Consider the following 19,367-nt stretch of genomic DNA (forward strand, 5'->3'; position numbering starts at 1 on the left):
TGGAATGCCAAGGAGGGCCATATTCCTAATCATTTCGTACATTTGACTCTACCCCAAAATATAATGCATTTACAACAATCAGTCACATTGGGCAAGTATCGCAAAATTATACAGGTTTCTCGAAGGTATTAGATCAGAATTCAATATCAGGCTTGAAAGGGTACTCGGGTGCATTGGCGTATCTGAAACAATGGAATATAACGACATTTATTTTATTTTTAAATTTCACTAATTCTGTATAAAGTTTTAAATTATGCAAGAATCCGAAGTTTATCAATGGTGGTCCTGAGTGGATACATTTTATTTGGTCATCTTTACTGTCACATCATCTTGGATGCCATTTTGCGACCACCCGGTTACGTGGTACGTAGGCTAACCTACACTAAAACCTACCTTTTTTTCCTACTCCATATAGAGCCTATAGCAAAAGTATATATTTATTTGAACTCACGGTGCCATAACACAAGATCTCTGTTTCTTATCCAGGGCGTCAATTTTGTCCACATCACTTTGTTCTAGCGTGAAATCAAACACATTGATATTCTCCGTTATTCGCTTCACTGTGTTGGACTTTGGAATAGGAATGGTTCCACTTTGAACCTGAGGACGTAAAATAAAACTTGTCATGAACATGATGAAATCGGAAATTTGTAGATTGAAATTTTTGGACTTTAAAAACGAAAAAAGCTGATAAATGAAACCCCATATTGGCAAGATGGTTCTGCAGACTCGAACAGATTTTGGAACCAAGTCTTTGGTGATCCAATTGGAGGGAACCTCAGTTTATTTTAAATCTCTTTGACAAGAACATGCAGGAATAGGAATGGTTCCACTTTGGACCTGAGGACGTAAAATAAAACTTGTCATGAACATGATGAAATCGGAAATTCGTAGGTTGAAATTTTTGGACTTTAAAAACGAAAAATAGCTGATAAATGAAACCCCATATTGGCAAGATGGTTCTGTAGACTCGAACAGATTTTGGAACCAAGTCTTTGGTGATCCAATTGGAGGGAACCTCAGTTTATTTTAAATCTCTTTGACAAGAACATGCTTTCCTTACAAAATAATATACTCACTTTCTGACCGTAATGTTTCGTACACAAAAAGCCCACTTTTAGGCATAGGTGTGGAGGCAAACAGCTCTAAAAGATGGGTTAAGCTTATACGACCGTAGTGTTTGGCTTACCAAATATCTAAGTACAACTTGGGCTGGAGATTTTCTGTATTTGTCGGCGATTTCTTTCAGTACGTCGTCATTAATGAGCAAAGGTTTGTCAGGATTGGAAGTTTTTCGTTACGAGTGATTGCATGTTTTCTCATTAAACAAGCATTGAGTGTTTCTTGAATCGCTGAGGTTGATTTGTCTCCGCAGCTTACAATCAGAAGAATTTTTCCAGGTAAGATATTGTGCTTGACATTTTTACTTAGTGACTGATTCGCGTGGATTGGAACACATTAAATGCCTTCAGGCACACTCCACTCCATAGGACCCTATAGGAGCATATGAAAAATGGACTTATAGGTACTCTATGCACCAAGTGTACAGCAGCCATAGATCCTTGGAATAGACATTAGATACATTTATTTAATATCTCGTGTGTAAGATTTTTTTATTTGTCTCGAAGGAGCTTGGTTGTGTACGCTGTAATCTTTGACAAATGATGGAAGGATGGACAGAATATCAATTTTTATTCATTGGATACCCATAATTTATCACCTGTCAATGCCACCATATGGCTTTTTACGTCTCCTATTGTGCCCCTTTCTTCTTTGGTAATAGTACATATTGCATTTGAAAAATGCCCATACACAACCATTCGCCTAGCCTAGATCTCATAATCACATTTGCATTAGGTCAGTAAAAGCAATTCATTGTCCATTGGTCCTGTTATCTATGTCAATAGTTGAATGACAAGTGTGATTTTTTTTAACCTTTTTTTAACGTGCAAAATTCCTACCCTCTCCCCTCCGTACAAAAAAAAAAAAAAAAAAAAAAAAAAAAAAATTTTATTAAAATACCTAGGTATATTGGTCAGAATAAAAACAATACATGCATACCTGTATAATTATGTTATACACAAAATGGAAAACTTGATACACTTACCTTTCCTATGAATGCGTGGGGAACTTGAAGCAGACTTACACAACACAATGAAAACACTGGCGACACACAATGTCCAACTTGGAATTCCCACCACCGGCATCAATAGACGCTAAAGTTTTACAATATCAAGTCAGGAAGCAGGAACAGTACTTCTCGAACTTGAAGCACCTAGCGGTACACGCGTTTATTGCTCTTGTATTCCCGATTTAACCCTGTGTGATGTTAATAGTCCCATATTTAACACATCGAGTTCCGGAATTTGACCAATATGAAAGAAAGTAGAAATCATCGATGAGAAAATGTGATACCTATTCCAGACGAGCAGACGGTGGTTTTTTCCCCGCAAATTCCTTGGAATATTTCAGCCAATCCTCGATCAAAGTGCTATTGCTATTAATTTAAACAATGAAGATCAGAGATGATTTTTATTGCAATTACCTATTTATTATTGGTGATTTTGAGTTTCCATTTTATACGAATCGAAGATGCATTGGGTTAAGGCGTTGAGCTCGTGTGATTTAGGTGCTGCTCTCTATGCAGAAGAGCAGAAACTACTTGCAAAGATGAGCTGACAAGAATTTAAAAAAAAAAAAAAAAAAAAAATGTTGTCAAGTCTTCGAGTTGAGAGGTTTCGTTTAAAAAACCTCCTTTTTTTTCAAGCCCGGTTCATGAAAAATGTTGTCAAGTCTTCGAGTTGAGAGGTTTCGTCTAAAAAACCTCCTATTATTTCAAGCCAGGTTCATGAAATATCCGACCCGAAGGACCAATGTTTCATACTTCAGTAGGAAGGGTAGTAATTTTGGTTTTTTATAGAATTGGAATCAACGGCATTGTTTTAATTGAAAATGATCCTGCCTACAGTTCTGTTAATTCCGATTGGAAAGTTTTCTACAAGGGGCTTTCTGATGTTCTTGTGTTGATCCAGCACGTAGTCAGTTCTTGTGTTGACCCAGCACGGAGTATTGTATCTTGCATTTTGGAACAATCTTCTCAGAGACATACGTATGTCGCGAACAGCGCGGGTTCTAGATTCTGATACGAGTTGGGTATTAGGTGTTTTCAGCAAGGGTGTTTTCATAATTAGAAATACCTAGTTAATTATGAATAATTTAATTAGACAGCTTATGTACTTGTTTATGTTTGCCAACGAGTAAAGTAGTAGCTTTTCCATCAGCAGATTTTGTTTGTAAACTAGAGTGAGTTAGCAAAAGGTCCTGGTAGTAGACGGACGAAAGATAGTAGCTTTTCCCAAAAGATAGTAGAAGTTTTATTGAGAAGATTTGAAAAAAGAAAATAGTTCAGTAATACTTATAAGTCAAGTTTATAAAAGAAGTTTTATGTAATAAAGTGTCAATAAAGAATTTAATAGTTTCATAGAAGAAAAACCACATTCATCTTTTCAATTTATGTATGTTGTGCCAAAATCTATAGTAAGCTTCCACTGCCAATCAATATTCACGACAACGTACATACCTATATCTCTCATCTAATGAAACATATATCTGTTAGCTGTGTCATAGCATGCCCATACGGCAATACTACGGTATGGGCAATTGGGCATGCTACGACACAGATAATAACTGTTTCATCGCTGCCCACGAAAAATAAAACTCGATGAAACCCCTTTCTTTTTAAGGTACCCTCGTTGAACCCTCGCTACGTACCCGGTAATAATAGACAATCATAATATTTCGTCTAAATTTGTCCCGTGAGTAATTTTTCACATGTGTCGTGCTATTTTCATACCAGAGCTCAGGGCTTATTATAGAATGAATGAGGAGGGGGGTGGGATCAAGCGGGGGCAATTATGAGGTTAATTGACATTCTATCACTTTGTACCTTGCGTACAGGTGAGAATATTGGAGTTCAATCAAGTTCGGCCCAAAACATACCTGTATCGGACGTATCTTATCACAATCTCATCTTTGAGAGCCCTTAACGGTTTAAGTTTTTCCACAATGTACATGCTACGACACGGACCACATGAATCTAATGTAATAGGTGTTCCGTTGCTGAAAAATAAAAACGGCGATGGAATTCAGCTTTTTTTTACCTTTTATCAGTAGGCCTGTCTCTCAAACCTAACTCAGATATAAATACTTTCCTTCCTATAGGGTAAGGAAAGTAAAAAACTCACTTACAAAGGCACGTCCCTGGTAGACACACATTACTATCACGTGACGTCTCGTGAGATGTTTCATTGATTTGCGTCAGATCATGGTCACCCAGATGGAGTACGAGTTCTGATACCGGTGTGTCACGTCTGTAACAAGGTAAGTTTTTCGTTACGAGTGATTGCATTTTTTCTCATTAAACAAGCATTGAGTGTTTCGTGAATCGCTGAGGTTGATTTGTCTCTGCAGCTTACAATCAGAAGAATTTTTCCAGGTAAGATATTGTACTTGACATTTTTACTAACTTAGTGACTGATTCCTGATTCGCGTGGATTGGAACACATTACTTACATGCCTTCAGGCACACTCCACTCCATAGGACCCTATAGGAGCATATGAAAAATGGACTTATAGGTACTCTATGCACCAAGTGTACAGCTGTACAGGTACAGGTACATCTAGCCAGCCTAGCTTGGTTGGTAGCGCGTCTGCCTTGTAAGCGCTTGGCCGCGGGTTCGATTCCGGATTTTATCCTAAACAGATAAGGTTCGTTCTCGGAACGGCTGGCTTTTTCCTATCCTTAGCAGTTACAGTTCCCTCTAAAAAAAAAATAGGCACATCTATTATTATTTATTTTTCGTTTGACCATTGACAGTCTCCCCTTTTTCCTATAATTTCAGGGATCATGGAAGTCAGAGACCCTCCCGAGGCTAAGGAGAAGGAAGGGCCGCGAAATTTCTCCTGGATCGTACCTGACGAGCTAGCAGCCATGGCCTGCCCCGATACCCGCGACCATCTGAAGACATTAAGCTACCGGGGCGTCTGCCATCTAGTTTCTCTTTCTGAGGAATGTATACCGGATGGGATAGAGAGGTATGAGCCCCTCAATTGGATTCTGATCCCTGTGGAAGAATATCACGCGCCTACCATGAGACAAGTGATAAAGTTTATTGAGTTCTGTGTCAATTGTCGTCAGAAGGGAGAGGTGAGATGTATTCCCTGGAAGGAATTTTTAATCGTGTTAAGCATACTTAAATGCTTGTCACAAATATCTTTCCCCAATTAGTCTTCTTTTTCTTCGCCTTTTCCCGTGTACAGACGGGGTCGGCGTTTTTCGTCAGCCTCTCAATCAACCCGAACTAGGGTGATTAGGCTGACATTCGGCTACAAATTTTACGAGTGGATACCCTTCGCACTCAACCTTTGCTATTTCTTTAGCAAAGGGAAATTCAGGCTGGTATATACTCCCTGTTTAAAGTCCCCCAGCCAGACTAAGCAGGTCTACTCCCTGTTTAACGTCTCCCAGCCAGACTAAGCTGGTCTACTCCCTGTTTAACGTCCCCCAGCCAAACAGTCTTGTTTCACTACGATAAATTCATTCATAGCTTCGTATTAATTTATGTCATAGGCAGTGGGCGTACACTGTAGAAGTGGGCGTGGCAGAACAGGTGTCATGGCGGCTTGTTATCTAGTCTACTTCCTCGGAATGACACCAGAGCGAGCTATCACTACACTGAGATTAGCCAGACCTGGTTCATTGGAGTGTCACTTCTGTAACAAGGAGGAAATTTGAAGCTTAAATAATGTCCCCATACTTACATTAAGAATACGAAAGGAGCCCAGGTATTGTTTCTGTTTTAAACCCCAATCCTTTCAACACTGAGATAGATGACATGCCTATCTCACGGACACGGAAAGCAAGCACTTCTTTTTTCATTGGAGACTTACCGACAGGTATACAAAAAAAAAATGTATTGAACTGTTGACCAGCCAGCCTAGTTAGCTTGGTTGGTAACTCATCTGCCTTGTAAGCGCTAGGCCGCGGGTTCGATTCCCGCGCGGGGCGAATTTTATCCTGAACAGATAATGTTCGTTCTCGGAACCGCTGGCTTTCTCCTATCCTACCTTCCTTCTCTCTTCGATTTCGGAATGATAAGTCCTTAGCAGTTAAAGTTCCCTCTATCAAACCTCTTAAAAGAAAATCCATCTATATCACTTTCATTTTCCAGGAGAGAACAGTGTACGAGTTTCGAGATGTAAGCCGTCTGGAAAACTACGACCTCCTGGTGATTTCGGAACGATAAGTCCTTAGCAGTTAAAGTTCCCTCTATCAAACCTCTTTAAAATAATCCATCTATATCACTTTCATTTTCCAGGAGAGAACAGTGTACGAGTTTCGAGATGTAAGCCGTCTGGAAAACTACGACCTCCTGGTGCTTTCTCTGCTTGAAGAACCGAACGAAGAACTAGCCATGTTGCGAGTGGAAGAGGAAAAGGAGAAGGAAAAAAAACTCCATCTGAATTATTTCCAACTGGAACAGATCAAGAAGGACATGCGAGTGCTTGACTATAACAACGTTTACACATTCCTGGAAATCCTGAGGAGTTACATTCCTTTCAATCCTGATTTACTACAGAGACGATACACGCAACCTGCCTGGATGATGTAGAGATGTAGATTCTTATAAGCTTAACCCATCATTTGGGGCATTTTCCCCTACACCCAAGTCTCTCAGAGTGGGCTTTACCGTGGAGTACTTTGAGCTCTTTGGGCTTTACACCTAAGCCTGGATGATGTAACTATGAGGATAAAAGGAAAAGAGTAATCACTTGTTTTTGAAAGCACAAGGAATGTAACTCTAAGTATTGCCATCGGAGGTAACTATTGTATTTCGTCATTTGAAAATTTGTCTTATTCATTTGCCGTGCAAATTGTATAAAATACCGATATAAATTTAGAAACTAGCTGTGTTGTTTAAAGAGGAAATAAATTGTTTTGTTAACTAAAATTGAATAGGATTTTCAATATCGGTACTTGTCTTAATTAGTATTACTCATTTAAACGTTGATTGAGATTCTTCCCTTGTGGAAAACAATGTAAATCTTTTCAGTATTTTTCACGGTATTACAATTAGGTACCTCCTCAATTTTGCATCTCACAATCTCATTCTCAAAATGATGCCTATAAAATTCACTTCGGTTGGAATTCAGACAATCCTTACAGCTCATTTGGCCTTACTCTTCCTGCTATTACGGGACAAGTATCACATGCTAATAGAGGTGTGTAAAGAGTGATGGTGGATTTCACCAATGACTTAAGGAGAGATTACACTAATGGGAGAATTTTTGATAATCCAAAAAAGAGTTTTTAATTATCCAAAAATGTTTTTTAGTGATCCAAAAAGAATGAGTTTTTAAAAATTCCTATTTAGATCATTAAAAACTCCTTTTTGGATCTTTAAAAAGTCTCCCATTAAGTCATTGTATCTCTACTTGGTAACGATAGCGTTCACATGTATCCATCGTATATATTCGGATACCCTCGTGTACAGATCAGGATACGAAGGCATAATGGCACATCCTGTCACTCCATAGCTGACAATACCGGCAAGTACATGATAGCCGTCTTGCTCAAACGTCAGAGGCCCTCCGCTGTCACCCTGGAAACGACAAAGGAAAAACCGGTTTGAACTTCCTTTAAAGGTTAATGGGGGCACGCGGTTAGTCTAGTGGTAACGCGCTTGCTTGCCATGCCGAAGGTCCGGTTTGAATCCCACCATCGACAAAAATTTGTACTTCTTTTTCGATTTAAAATGTTTCAAAGGGTTACTTTCTGGTATTCTCGTCTTGACTCAGCACCTAAATGGGAAGTATTGTGTCTCTTATCGCCCATTTGATATTTTCATTGTGTTGTGTAAGTCTGCTTCAAGTTCCCCACGCATTCACAGGAAAGGTAAGTGTATCAAGTTTTCCATTTTGTGTATAACATAATTATACAGGTATGCATGTATTGTTTTTATTCTGACCAATATATCTAGGTATTTTTTAATTTATACATATGTATATCAGTGCATGCGTATAGCGGACCCCCCTTGAGTCTCATAATTTAAAAATAATTACATAACTGAATGAAATCGTGAATAGATGTTTTTATCTAATCCAATAGTTCGGTTTCATTTTCGTAGGAGTATTCTCGAAATCAAGTAATTACGTGAGGTTATTTAAGGAAAAATCCAGGCGATAAGGAGTACCTATATCAAATAAATAATGGGAGCATTGATAAAGTAATTTATAATTTCGGACAAAGAGGGCCACAGTAAGATTGTTACTACGTTCAGAAGCACTTCTCAGAGTAACGATAAGGTATTTTTTAATCATAATAAAGGATTTATACCAATATAGAAATACCGTTAATCTCCTTCTAAAGGTCCACAAAATATTGCTAAGTAAAAATTGTTCAAAATAAAAATTTGGTAAATGAGTTAGGTTGAAAAATAATTGGCCACAATGAATTACTATTTGTGTGTTACAGTTGTTTGTTTACAGAAAAGTTATTTTTTTATTAATACTTATTAGAGTGTGCCAACATTGAATAATAATGTTACAGAAAAGTTAATTTTGTTTACAGAAAAGTGTTCCGGGATGTCGCCAGCTATTGCACCCACTATTCAGCTGAATAACGGACAAGAAATCCCAGCGCTTGGACTGGGAACCTGGCAGGTAATATCCTAATCCCTTGTAATGAAAGTCCATCGGGTCAGTATAAGTAGTGCTATAGTTAGACTGTCAGCTTAGAACATTTAGTATTTCGATTAAATATAAATTGGTCGTTGAGTTGGTCATACAAATAATAATATGATCAAGTACTACTCGCGAGGTCTATAAAATTACATGTTCAATATTGGACAAATGTAGATCAAAAAGGTCCAAGATTTGCCAATATGAAGTCAGCATGACGCTGGTTACCCGGAGGTTAGATCATCCGCTGAATACAGAAAGTAAAAAACTGAAAATAGTACCATTTCCAACAATTTACTTGGATTTTTACATTCATTTTGTAATACTACAGGGTGAACCAGGCTCTGGCGATGTAAAGAATGCAGTCCTCGCCGCCATAGATGCAGGATATCGGCACATTGATACGGCCGAGGTATACCAGACCGAAGGAGACATAGGTGAAGCTATCAAAGAGAAAATCAATTCTGGAGATATCAAGCGAGAAGAGCTATTCATAACAACCAAGGTACGAGTAACAAGCGTAACAAACGTTTAACACGTGTAACTACAAACTTAACGAGTGTAAATTTCACAGTGATGTAACCTGGGTAGAACGTCTGGTTAAAGGTTAACAAGATAACGTATAGTCCTGGATTTAATTAAATATAGCGTGTGGAGCTTTAGGTTCACCATTCAATGATGAATAGCTTGTTACTAAGTGGTAGACAATATTGGTGAGTAAATGTCAGTAACATAATTGCGTGAAAATTTTGCTAAAGAATCCTTTTTTTGTCAATTTCAGGTATGGATTACTCATTTCGAGCCTGACATGGTAGTGCAAGCTTGTCAGAACTCTTGTAAGAAGCTTGGGTTGGACTATGTCGATCTTTACCTCATACATTGGCCATTTGCTATCAAGGTACGTTATCTGGATATGTAGTATAGGCACCAATAAAGCCAAATGTCATTGACTAAACGATAGTGAGGTCCAAACTACCACAGCCCTTTTATTTGTGAACCGTTACCAAATAAACAAGTGAATAGTTGATCCCATGTGATTTTTCACGCGGAATCGAATGGTGCTACTTTTACCTCTCTGACTTACAGTTGAGAAGTTGCGGGTTCGATACTCCCCTGTGTCAACAAATTTCCCTTTTATTTGTGAACCGTTACCAAATATGCAAGTGAATAGTTAATCCCATGTGATTTTTCACGCGGAATCGAATGGTGCTACTTTTAGCACTCTCTGACTTACAGTAGAGAAGTTGCGGGCCTTTTATTTGTGAACCGTTACCAAATAAGCAAGTGAATAGTTGATCCCATTTGATTTTTCACGCGGAATCGAATGGTGCTACTTTTAGCACTCTCTGACTTACAGTTGAGAAGTTGCGGGTTCGATACTTCTGTGTCAACAAATTTCCCTTTTATTTGTGAACCGTTACCAAATAAGCAAGTGAATAGTTGATCCCATGTGATTTTTCCCGCGGAATCGAATGGTGAAACTTTTAGAACTGTCCGACTTAATGTAATAGAAAGTCGTGTGATGTTCACACCAGATTTTGTTGGAATGGTTAAAATCTTATCTTAGAAGTTTATATTAAGCTTAGGATAAGAAATTCTTTGTAAAAAAAAAGTGAGGTCCAAACTACCACACTACCAGCCGGCAAAAGTAGATTACCATATTGATTTTCAGTCATTTTCATTCCTATTGTTGAGAATTTAGTCTTTTTCTTTCTAAAAATACGATAGGTACAAAGAAAGTAGAAATGAGGAAGTTGTAGTATAGGTTAGAGTTTTCTGATACATCTATTAAACTGTCACTCTAGTTTTTACACCCAGCAATCAATAGTAATAAATTATTCACCCCAGCTAAGTGTAAAGGCAAGTAACTAACCTACTTTTTCTATTAAATATAATGAATATCTATTAAATTCTGTCAAAGTATGTACATCAGTCATCGAAACTTTCGTTCTTAACTAGACCTACACCTAAACATGAAAATTTATAAGGAGGATAAATCCAATAAGTAGATGGGTAGGCACGTCCGATCTCAATGTTTTCACCCCGAGTGAGTCATTGAGTAATGATGTTGTAAGATCCTCTTTCAACGAAGGGTTACTGAGGTTATACAATTTTATCAAATGTTTTGTAATGTTTCAGGGTAAAGATGTACACGACACTTCGTTTGAAGGTGAACACAACAACGTCAGTATAGAAGAAACTTGGAGAGGAATGGAGAAATGTGTGGAGAAAGGATTGGCAAAGAGTATCGGGGTGTCCAATTTCAATAGTGGTCAAATCAAAAGGATACTGGACTGCGCTAAAATTAAGCCTGTCAACCTACAGGTTTGTTATTTTATAGCAAGACAAGATCAGGAATAGTAAGAACAAAGTTGTTGTTGTTAACAACTTTTAAAAGTGGCACATGGTACATGGTTTGTTTGCAATAAATTATTAGTAAAGGAAACAGTGCTAGAAATTTTGAGTTCCATGCACTTTTCATATGAGAAAAACGAAAAACAATAACTATCTCTGGCACGAAGTCTTTAGTCCAAACATAACATATAGCTCCATTTGAAATTTACAGATTGAAGTTCACCCATACCTGAATCAGAGGAAACTCATCGATTTCTGCAAGAAACACAATATCACCGTGACCGCCTACTCGCCTCTGGGTGCCCCCTGGACCAATCCTGACAAACCTTTGCTCATTAATGACGACGTACTGAAAGAAATCGCCGACAAATACAGAAAATCTCCAGCCCAAGTTGTACTTAGATATTTGGTGTTTTTGATGGTTTGCAGGCGTGAGAAATTGTGAGATGCAAAGAGCCAATTGCTTTTGTCGGCGGAATTCTAAGCGTATTTGAAGGTGAAGCTAAATCGGCTAGACTGCTGGAATGTGTCATAACGTAGCTAAATCGGCTGAATTTTTTTTATTCGCAATAATCTCAATTTCGAAAAAATGTGACATGTGCGGTTTTGAAAAGTACCTCCTCAATTGCTTTTGTCGGCGGAACTCTAAGCGTATTTGAAGGTGAAGCTAAATCGGCTAGACTGCTGGAATGTGTCATAACGTAGCTAAATCGGCTGAATTTTTTTTATTCGGAATGCCGACATTGCTTACGATCTAATATTTTATTAAAAGGTTTCCAGTTACCATTGAGTCAATAGTGCATTCAAAGCTATTGCCTCTGGGACCGCTGGCTGAAATGGCAAATTCTAACAGTACTCCAATGCAAAAAAAGTTCAATAAAAACCAAAGTACAAGCCTATTTCACTCCATAACTTACATTTTTAGCACCATTCGAAACTTTCTTTCTTGTTGATTGTAACCCAAGAGCTTTGGAACAAGTTCGTGCTTACAAGTTGCAAGTAGGCTGACAATTCTGCAACTTGTAACGCGTTGGCTTGCAATTGTAATGGATATACAGAAATAGGACATTGATATGTAGATGGGGGTTTTATTTCCATTCAATATACCGGGTGGCTTGTTGAAAATGGTTGAGTTCTTTTGCAAAGGATACGTGGACAAAGAACGGACATGGACAGAAACGGGGTTTATCCTATAAATTGACCATCAGCCATCAGTATAATGTGGAAGAGTTCTATGGGAAAAAGATTCGAAGTTTAAAGGGAATACTGCCTAATTATTGTATTACTTTTTTTAAAAAGAGGTTTTGACAGAGGGAACTGTAACTGCTATGGTGGTTATCGTCCCGAAAATCGAAGAGAGAAGGAAGACAGGATAGGAGAAAGCCAGCCGTTCCGAGAACGAACATTATCCCATCAGGGTAAACCCTTGTAAAGACCACTTGTTTCTACCTAATATTACATGCCACACTGATGGGGTATTTTGGTTCACTCTGTATATTTCTTAGTAGAGGGAGATATTCGAAGGATATTTTTCGCAAGGACTTAGTTGGCCTGAGAAGTATCTTTCTATTCTAGGTACTCCTTGGCTCAACCTTTGCTTTGAGCATGAGGCTTAATATTTACTTTGCTTTTACATTTTAATGAAAAATAAACATTAGGAATGAAACTTTCTCCTTCTCTTTCTCTTTCTCTCTCTCTCTCTCTCTCTCTCTCTCTCTCTCTCTCTCTTTCTCCATCCTTTTCTCTCTCTCTTTCTCTCTTTCTTTCCCTTTCTCTTTTCATTCTATCCTTCTGTCTCACTTCTTCTTTGAGACCTTCTTACTCCTTTCACTGTTTTTAATTTTTTCTTTCTTTGTCCATCCCTTTCTCTCTCTCTCTCTCTCTCTCTCTCTCTCTCTCTCTCTCTCTGCAAGGACTTGGTTGGCCTGAGAAGTATCTTTCTATTCTATTCCTTCGTTCAACCTTTGCTTTGAGCATGAGGCTTAATATTTACTTTGCTTTTACATTTTAATGAAAAATAAACATTGGGAATGAAACTTTCTCCTTTTCTCTCTCTCTCTCTCTCTCTCTCTCTCTCTCTTTCTCTCTCTTTTTCTCTTTTCCTCTCTCTCTTTCTTTCCCTTTCTCTTTTCATTCTATCCTTCTATCTCACTTCTTCTTTGAGACCTTCTTACTCCTTTCACTGTTTTTAATTTTTTCTTCCTTTGTCCATCCCTTTCTCTCTTTCTTTCTTTCTTTTTGCCTATTTCAGGGACATGAAAAGTAAAAAAAAGTCCTTCTCTTTTTACATTATCTCTCCCTCCCTCTTTCTCTCTCGTTCTCGCTCCCGCTCCTTCTCTCTCTCTCTCCCTCTCCCTCTCCCTCCTTCCAGTGTATTCTGCCTTGATTTGTGGCATGTGTAGCGTCTTAAAACGTTTCCCATGTCTGAGTACATTAACGATGTTGTTGCATTACATTTCACAGCTTCAAACATGTTGTTTTGGGTGGATATTAAAAATGCAATAAATAAACTCTGAACGAGTTCCCCCTGCACCAGGTTTATCTGTACTGTGTTGTGTATGTTAGGATCAATCCCCGCATTATCCCAATCAGTGGTAGCACAAGCAATGATGGTAGCACAAGCAATGATGGTAGCACAAGCAATGATGGTAGCACAAGCAATGAAGCTCAGACTTCCGCAACAGCAGGAGAGAACGAGAGGAAGACCAAGACACTCGTGGATCCGACAGCAACACCAAAGACTGGAAAAGAACAATCTGACTAGGGTTGCCAACCGTACGTTATTTCCCGGAACAATCCGTATTTTTGTCAAAAATCAAATGTTCCGCCGGAATACGCCACTGCTATCACGTGACGTCACGTGAGATGTTTCATTGATTTGCGTCAGATCATGGTCACCCAGATGGAGTACGAGTTCTGATACCGGTGTGTCACGTCTGTAACAAGGAGGAACTTTGAAGCTTAAAACACTGTCCCCATACATTAAGAATACAAAAGGAGCCCAGATATTGTTTCTGTTTTAAACCCCAATCCTTTCAACACTGAGATAGATGACATGCCTATCTCACGGACACGGAAAGCAAGCACTTCTTTTGAGAAGGCATACCTACTTGAAACACAATAGGACTACAAATGTGGATGCTCTCAATAGTCTCAATGTATATAAAAACTGGACGGCGCGGTGCTTCGAACTTTTATATCCTCAAGGTAATCAAGTTCGGTCATCTTTCCGAAGAACGTCGGAAGAGCGCACAAGGCGTCCGTCCGCGCACCGGTCCGAAAACCTCACTAAATCATTTGATTAGTAGTAGCGACGGGCGGTGTGTAACTGTAAAAGTGTGTAACAAAGGGCAGGGACGTAATCAACGCGAGCTTATGACTCGCGCTCACTGGGAATTCCTCGTTCACGGAAAAAAATTGCGAGCCTCCCGGCACGCTTGGTATTCGATCGTTCATCACTAAACCCCTTAGCACGGTACATTCTATTGAATGTACCGTGCTTTGGCGACAAGATACCCGCCTCTAATAATCTCACCCAGATAATACTCACGTCATAATGCAGTGAGCAGCGGTGAGCACAAAGTGTTCGTTGAGCAGGGCTCCCCCACAGAAGAACATGCCATCCAGAGCTATAGCCACCTGCCAGGGGAACTCTCCAATGTCTGCTTCACCTCCCAGTATGATACGACGTCTGGGCTGTCTGTACGTGGTACCTTGGTGAAACTGCTGCAGATGTTTCTTCGTGTAACCTACGGGTGAAACAGGGACCTCTATCAGTGGAATAGCCACTTGATTTTTTGAAGGGGTAAAAGGCCGCGCGTACCAAGTCCATGATTTGGGTTGTGGTTATGTACCGGGTTGAGATAGGCAAGGTTGGTAAACTGACCTTGTTTTTAAGTTACCACTCCCATGCCAAACTGTAGAAACAATATCCTGTCTCAACCCAACCCGGTACATAACCACAACCTTATGGCGGGTGAAACAGGGACCTCTATCAGTGGAATAGTCACTTGATTTTTTGAAGGGGTAAAAGGCCGCGCGGACCAAGTGCATGATTTGGGTTGTGTTTATGTACCGGGTTGAGATAGGCAAGGTTGGTAAACTGACCTTGTTTTTAAGTTACCACTCCCATGCCAAACTGTAGAAATACAATGTACATGCTACGACACGGACCACATGAGTCTAATGTAATAGGTGTTCCGTTGCTGAAAAATAAAAACGGCGATGAAATTCAGCTTTTTTTTACCTTTTATCAGTAGACCTGTCTCTCAAACCTAACTCAGATATAAATACTTTCCTTCCTATAGGGTAAGGAAAGTAAAAAACTCACTTACAAAGCACGTCCCTTGTGTCTCGTCAGGGGCAGCACAAAGCATTCCGATTCCAATAGACTCTTCTATCACCGTAGAACAGCGAGCATTTGACAAGACTTTGACTTCCAATTTCTGCAGTGTAGGACTCGGCTCTCCCATGGGGAATGAGGTAACTCCCCAGCCCACCACATGGCCTCGCTTTCCGATAAAAGATTCGCCTGTAATCGATAATGATTTATGACTATAAAGGTTTCCCGCTTGTCGTTCGGAAAAAAAAAAATCGTGTCGTGTGTAGAGGGATTGTGTAGACATTCGGAAAAAAATCGGATGAAACTCACATGTGGGAACGGGCCTTTAGATACCTAGGTGAATGAATCTTTACTGATTGTTCTATATTTCGATCCCCAACACTTAGAGAGCTGATTTGGCAGGAATATTCTTAATATGTTCTAGACGTGCAATAAGAGATGATTTTGTCGACATCCAAATCGATTTCCAGTTATAAATGTTATAATCAATTTTCCGTGGCGAAGGCCAGGCAACCTGCTAATGTATGTTATTAAGTCCATAATCCAGCGGACTTTAGGATTTACCACAGTGGATTATCTCAGGATTGAGTTCAATTTGAGGTTCACCTGGCTAGTAAGTATAGGGAAATCCTCGTTTCATCTCAATACCCAGTTGGTAAACCCCACTATAAAAGCATCCCGTATTTTACCTTTCTGCGGAAGGCACACTGGTTGTATTGTACCGGTCAGCGGTACAGGTCTGTCTAGCTGCAAAAGGGCAATGTCATTGGACAGAACGAACGGATGGAAATGCGAGTGAAACAGGACGCGTCGCACACCACGACGCACGTGAGACGTTTCATTGAGTTGCGTCAAATCGTGGTCACCTAGATGGAGTACGAGTTCTGATACCGGCGTGTCACGTCTGTAACAAGGAGGAAATTTGAAACTAAGAAGTAGAAACACATTACTATCACGCAGTGGCGTAGCGTCCATGTAGGGCGTGTATGGCGGCCATACACTCGAAATTTCACTCAAATACCCTTAAATATTGACTTTAAATAAGATAGAATTCAATATGAACAGCTGATCTATGTCGCAAACTCCGCCCACTTTTCGTGCCAAATTAACTTTCTCGAATTCTATCCTGCAAAATAAAGCAAACATTGTACTCGTAATTTAAGGGCACGAAATTCTACCATGATCATTATCAACTATTATACTGCTTGATCATGGGTGTTGGGTGTATCGGATACACCGTATCGGTGCCGGTGGCTAGATTTTACTGATGATGGTCGTGAATTATTTATATTCACGGATGAGTAAAAAGTCAAGCCCACTTGGCACAATACATATAGTTCAGGTTTTGCTGATCAACCAAAGCGAGTGCAAACGTAGGTTTTTAAAAGTTTTCCTTTCACTTTTGGGAATAATGTCCTAATAAAATTTATTACCTAACACCAACCAACCTCTGTGCTATAGTGGTTAACGCGTTGGATCTGGAGGTTGGTGGTTCGATTCCAAATCAAGCCATGAAATTATGGTGTAATAACTGGGGTCACTGGGGAACAACCTTTGTGATAAACATTTAAGTACGATTAATACAATTGAAAATTCCTTATTACCTGACAGCACACACATCCTGACGTATGGCGACATCATAATCACAAGTGAGACCAGAAGAGGGGCGGGCAGGATGATGGGGAGACTTGAAATATGTCACCCTCTCCTTAGACACGTCTCCACACGAGTAGGTGACTGAAATGGAAAATAATATGCAATGTTTTAATCCAATTGTCATTTATTTTGCTTTGAAATTTAAACAAACATTTATTTAAATCTTTTTTAGAGCTCCTATGGCTGAGCCAAGGGCCATGTTCCCAATGCCAAGAAAAAAAGCTCCTAATTAAAGAAAAGAAGTCCATCCATAACCAAGAAACTCAAATAAGTACTTGAGATAAGTAAGAGTTTTATAGATTATAGCTTTAAACCAGAGAACAAACAGAATTTGAGGTGCAAGCTGAACTTGGTCTTTTCTAAACAATTAACACCATGCAGAATTCATAGCTCAGGATTTAAGGTGAACCAATCACCTTAAAAAGAAACAAATCAAACTTACAAGTACAGCAATAGAGACCCTGAAAGTTACAAGGTCTTTTCTAAACAATTAACACCATGCAGAATTTATAGCTCAGGATTTAAGGTGAACCAATCACCTTAAAAAGAAACAAATCAAACTTACAAGTACAGCAATAGAGACCCTGAAAGTTACAATTGGACCCCACTTGTCCACCTTTTTTGGTGCAGATCTCACTGGTAAAACAAAGTCCTTCCTTGCTGCCAGTGAAACACCGGGATTCCTGGAATTGGTATGCAACAAGAGGCATCGCAGCAGCCGATGAGTTGAAGTCGGTATCATTCGAAGAATCTGGAAATATGGAGAATAGAAGATTCGTTGAAAAGAGTCGATGTCTAACGCTTAAAAACATTGGGAAAAATAATGCTAATTTAAATAAAAAAGACGAAACTTTTCGTCTTTTTGAAATTGGTTGTAAATTAATTTCTACCTCATTAAAATTGTGAAACACAGCTACTTTTGACATTATCCGATCAGGTAGTCCCAAAAATATGTACTTACCTTGAACCAAGGCGGGGCCGATTAAATGATGATGATCCCTGTATAGCTCGTACATCCGAATTTGTGCATTGGAAAACGAGGATGTAAATTGATCACTATCAAGGTCATTTGTGGAAAAATGCTGAAAGCCCCCAGCACTTTTATTTCCATCAGAGACCCCCGTATCTAGGAACGTTGGAAATGACTCAAGGTCCATCAGAGGATTTTCGACTGCCAGGGAATTATTTTCTTCGTAGTCGTATAGGAATGTATTGACCATCTTTGGTAACTGACCTATGGGAATAGTTGCATCTTTTGTTTCAATCGTTTCTGGCATTTGAGTTACAACCTCATGCTCTTGGTTTAGGTTGGTATTGTTTGCATTGATGGATACTACTTCATATTCATCTCCATTCTTATTGGTGAAGGCAGTGTCATTGGGTGTTTCATATTTAGCTTGATTATGGTCCTGGGCATCTTTGTAAGATAAAGATTCTGCCGCTCGCATAAGTTTCTCGTTAGCATTTCTTAGAGACATTGATTGTACATTTTGATCTACCCTGCTGGCATCCATTTCTTTGTTCCCATGAATATCGGTTTTTTCCTCTTTCATTTCGCCCATGTTAATTCCATCATTTACCGTATCAACAGATTTGCTAAAAGGAGATGGTGGAAGTCTGTTTCCTGTTGCATTGTTTGTCATCCAGACTGATATATCTAGAGGGATATTCCTTGCTTGAATATGGTTCATATTGTAGTTTTCACTATTTCTCCATTTCTCTTCGCCATGTGTCATTGCTCCAATAGCTTCTATGTCAGATACAGCAACTGCTTCCTGTGCTGGGCCAAAGTTGGTTCCTATAAATTGTCCGTTTGCATTACTGTTGACATCAAGGCCTGTACCAGTTGTAGAAGAATCGCCCATAATATCTTTTGATCCCTTGTAGAAGGGATCGCTTATGGATCCTCCATTTCCACGACCTTTTCCATACTTCTCTTCAAACAAAGTGAGATATTTCAGTTGTTCTGGTAGCTCCTCATCATAGTAATCATAATCATCACTACCATTGTCCTCGGAATAGTCGCTGGGTGATAGCTGTGCTAGAATTTCCTTGATTTGCTTCACTTTATCTTCAAAACTAAGCATGTCTAGGCTGGTCTGGTTGGACTTGGTCCGCGCGGACGGACTTTTTGAGTATATCGTTGGAAAGAGCGGGAAAAGATCTATTAAAAAATGGTTGCTAGCTTCACTTTCCTGTTGTATTGAAATGAGAGCGAAAACAAAATGGCTGTCTCGATTTAAACTTTAACTTCGGGAGTGAACTCGGTGACGTC

General features: G+C 39.3%; 3 protein-coding genes across 4 annotated transcripts; 2 read left to right on the forward strand and 1 right to left on the reverse strand.

The window, feature by feature from the left end:
• Positions 1 to 1,304: 1,304 nt before the first annotated feature.
• LOC103524886 (dual specificity protein phosphatase 23-like) lies at positions 1,305 to 7,015 on the forward strand. 2 transcript variants are annotated; one of them, XM_017449786.2, is made up of 6 exons: positions 3,901 to 4,051; positions 4,382 to 4,495; positions 4,902 to 5,206; positions 5,630 to 5,754; positions 5,934 to 5,955; positions 6,378 to 7,015. In XM_017449786.2, the coding sequence occupies exons 3-6, from the start codon at positions 4,907 to 4,909 to the stop codon at positions 6,669 to 6,671; spliced, it is 741 nt and encodes a 246-aa protein (XP_017305275.1). In that variant the 5' UTR covers positions 3,901 to 4,051; positions 4,382 to 4,495; positions 4,902 to 4,906; the 3' UTR covers positions 6,672 to 7,015. The 2 variants fall into 2 exon arrangements, with proteins under 2 accessions (XP_026675981.1, XP_017305275.1); XM_026820180.1 differs by lacking the exons at positions 3,901 to 4,051; positions 4,382 to 4,495 and adding an exon at positions 1,305 to 1,400.
• LOC103524898 lies at positions 6,972 to 19,180 on the reverse strand. Its single transcript, XM_026820168.1, has 7 exons — positions 18,054 to 19,180; positions 17,658 to 17,843; positions 17,041 to 17,173; positions 16,485 to 16,562; positions 16,126 to 16,340; positions 15,429 to 15,625; positions 6,972 to 7,661 (listed from the first exon to the last, which is right to left on the reverse strand). The coding sequence occupies exons 1-7, from the start codon at positions 19,177 to 19,179 to the stop codon at positions 7,491 to 7,493; spliced, it is 2,106 nt and encodes a 701-aa protein (XP_026675969.1). The 5' UTR covers position 19,180; the 3' UTR covers positions 6,972 to 7,490.
• LOC103524892 (aldose reductase) lies at positions 7,894 to 9,673 on the forward strand. Its single transcript, XM_017449788.2, has 4 exons — positions 7,894 to 7,954; positions 8,630 to 8,721; positions 9,071 to 9,244; positions 9,521 to 9,673. Exons 2-4 carry the CDS (start codon positions 8,644 to 8,646, stop codon positions 9,656 to 9,658), a joined length of 390 nt encoding a protein of 129 aa, XP_017305277.1. The 5' UTR covers positions 7,894 to 7,954; positions 8,630 to 8,643; the 3' UTR covers positions 9,659 to 9,673.
• Positions 19,181 to 19,367: the final 187 nt, after the last annotated feature.

Source organism: Diaphorina citri, unplaced genomic scaffold (genome assembly GCF_000475195.1).
Source record: "Diaphorina citri unplaced genomic scaffold, Diaci psyllid genome assembly version 1.1 scaffold124, whole genome shotgun sequence".
Taxonomy (NCBI): domain Eukaryota; kingdom Metazoa; phylum Arthropoda; class Insecta; order Hemiptera; family Psyllidae; genus Diaphorina; species Diaphorina citri.

Excerpts from the sequence above, each read along its gene's own strand:
- LOC103524886 (XM_026820180.1), top strand. The coding sequence starts at position 4,907 with ATGGAAGTCAGAGACCCTCCCGAGGCTAAGGAGAAGGAAGGGCCGCGA. Across the intron at positions 5,755-5,933 it reads CTGAGATTAGCCAGACCTGG|TTCATTGGAGACTTACCGAC; the intron begins TTCATTGGAGTG and ends AGCACTTCTTTT. Across the intron at positions 5,956-6,377 it reads CATTGGAGACTTACCGACAG|GAGAGAACAGTGTACGAGTT; the intron begins GTATACAAAAAA and ends TTCATTTTCCAG.
- LOC103524892 (XM_017449788.2), top strand. The coding sequence starts at position 8,644 with ATGTCGCCAGCTATTGCACCCACTATTCAGCTGAATAACGGACAAGAA. Across the intron at positions 8,722-9,070 it reads TTGGACTGGGAACCTGGCAG|GGTGAACCAGGCTCTGGCGA; the intron begins GTAATATCCTAA and ends GTAATACTACAG. Across the intron at positions 9,245-9,520 it reads AGCTATTCATAACAACCAAG|GTATGGATTACTCATTTCGA; the intron begins GTACGAGTAACA and ends TGTCAATTTCAG.
- LOC103524898 (XM_026820168.1), bottom strand. The coding sequence starts at position 19,179 with ATGCTTAGTTTTGAAGATAAAGTGAAGCAAATCAAGGAAATTCTAGCA. Across the intron at positions 17,844-18,053 it reads CGGCCCCGCCTTGGTTCAAG|ATTCTTCGAATGATACCGAC; the intron begins GTAAGTACATAT and ends CCATATTTCCAG. Across the intron at positions 17,174-17,657 it reads GGGTCTCTATTGCTGTACTT|TCACCTACTCGTGTGGAGAC; the intron begins GTAAGTTTGATT and ends TTTCCATTTCAG.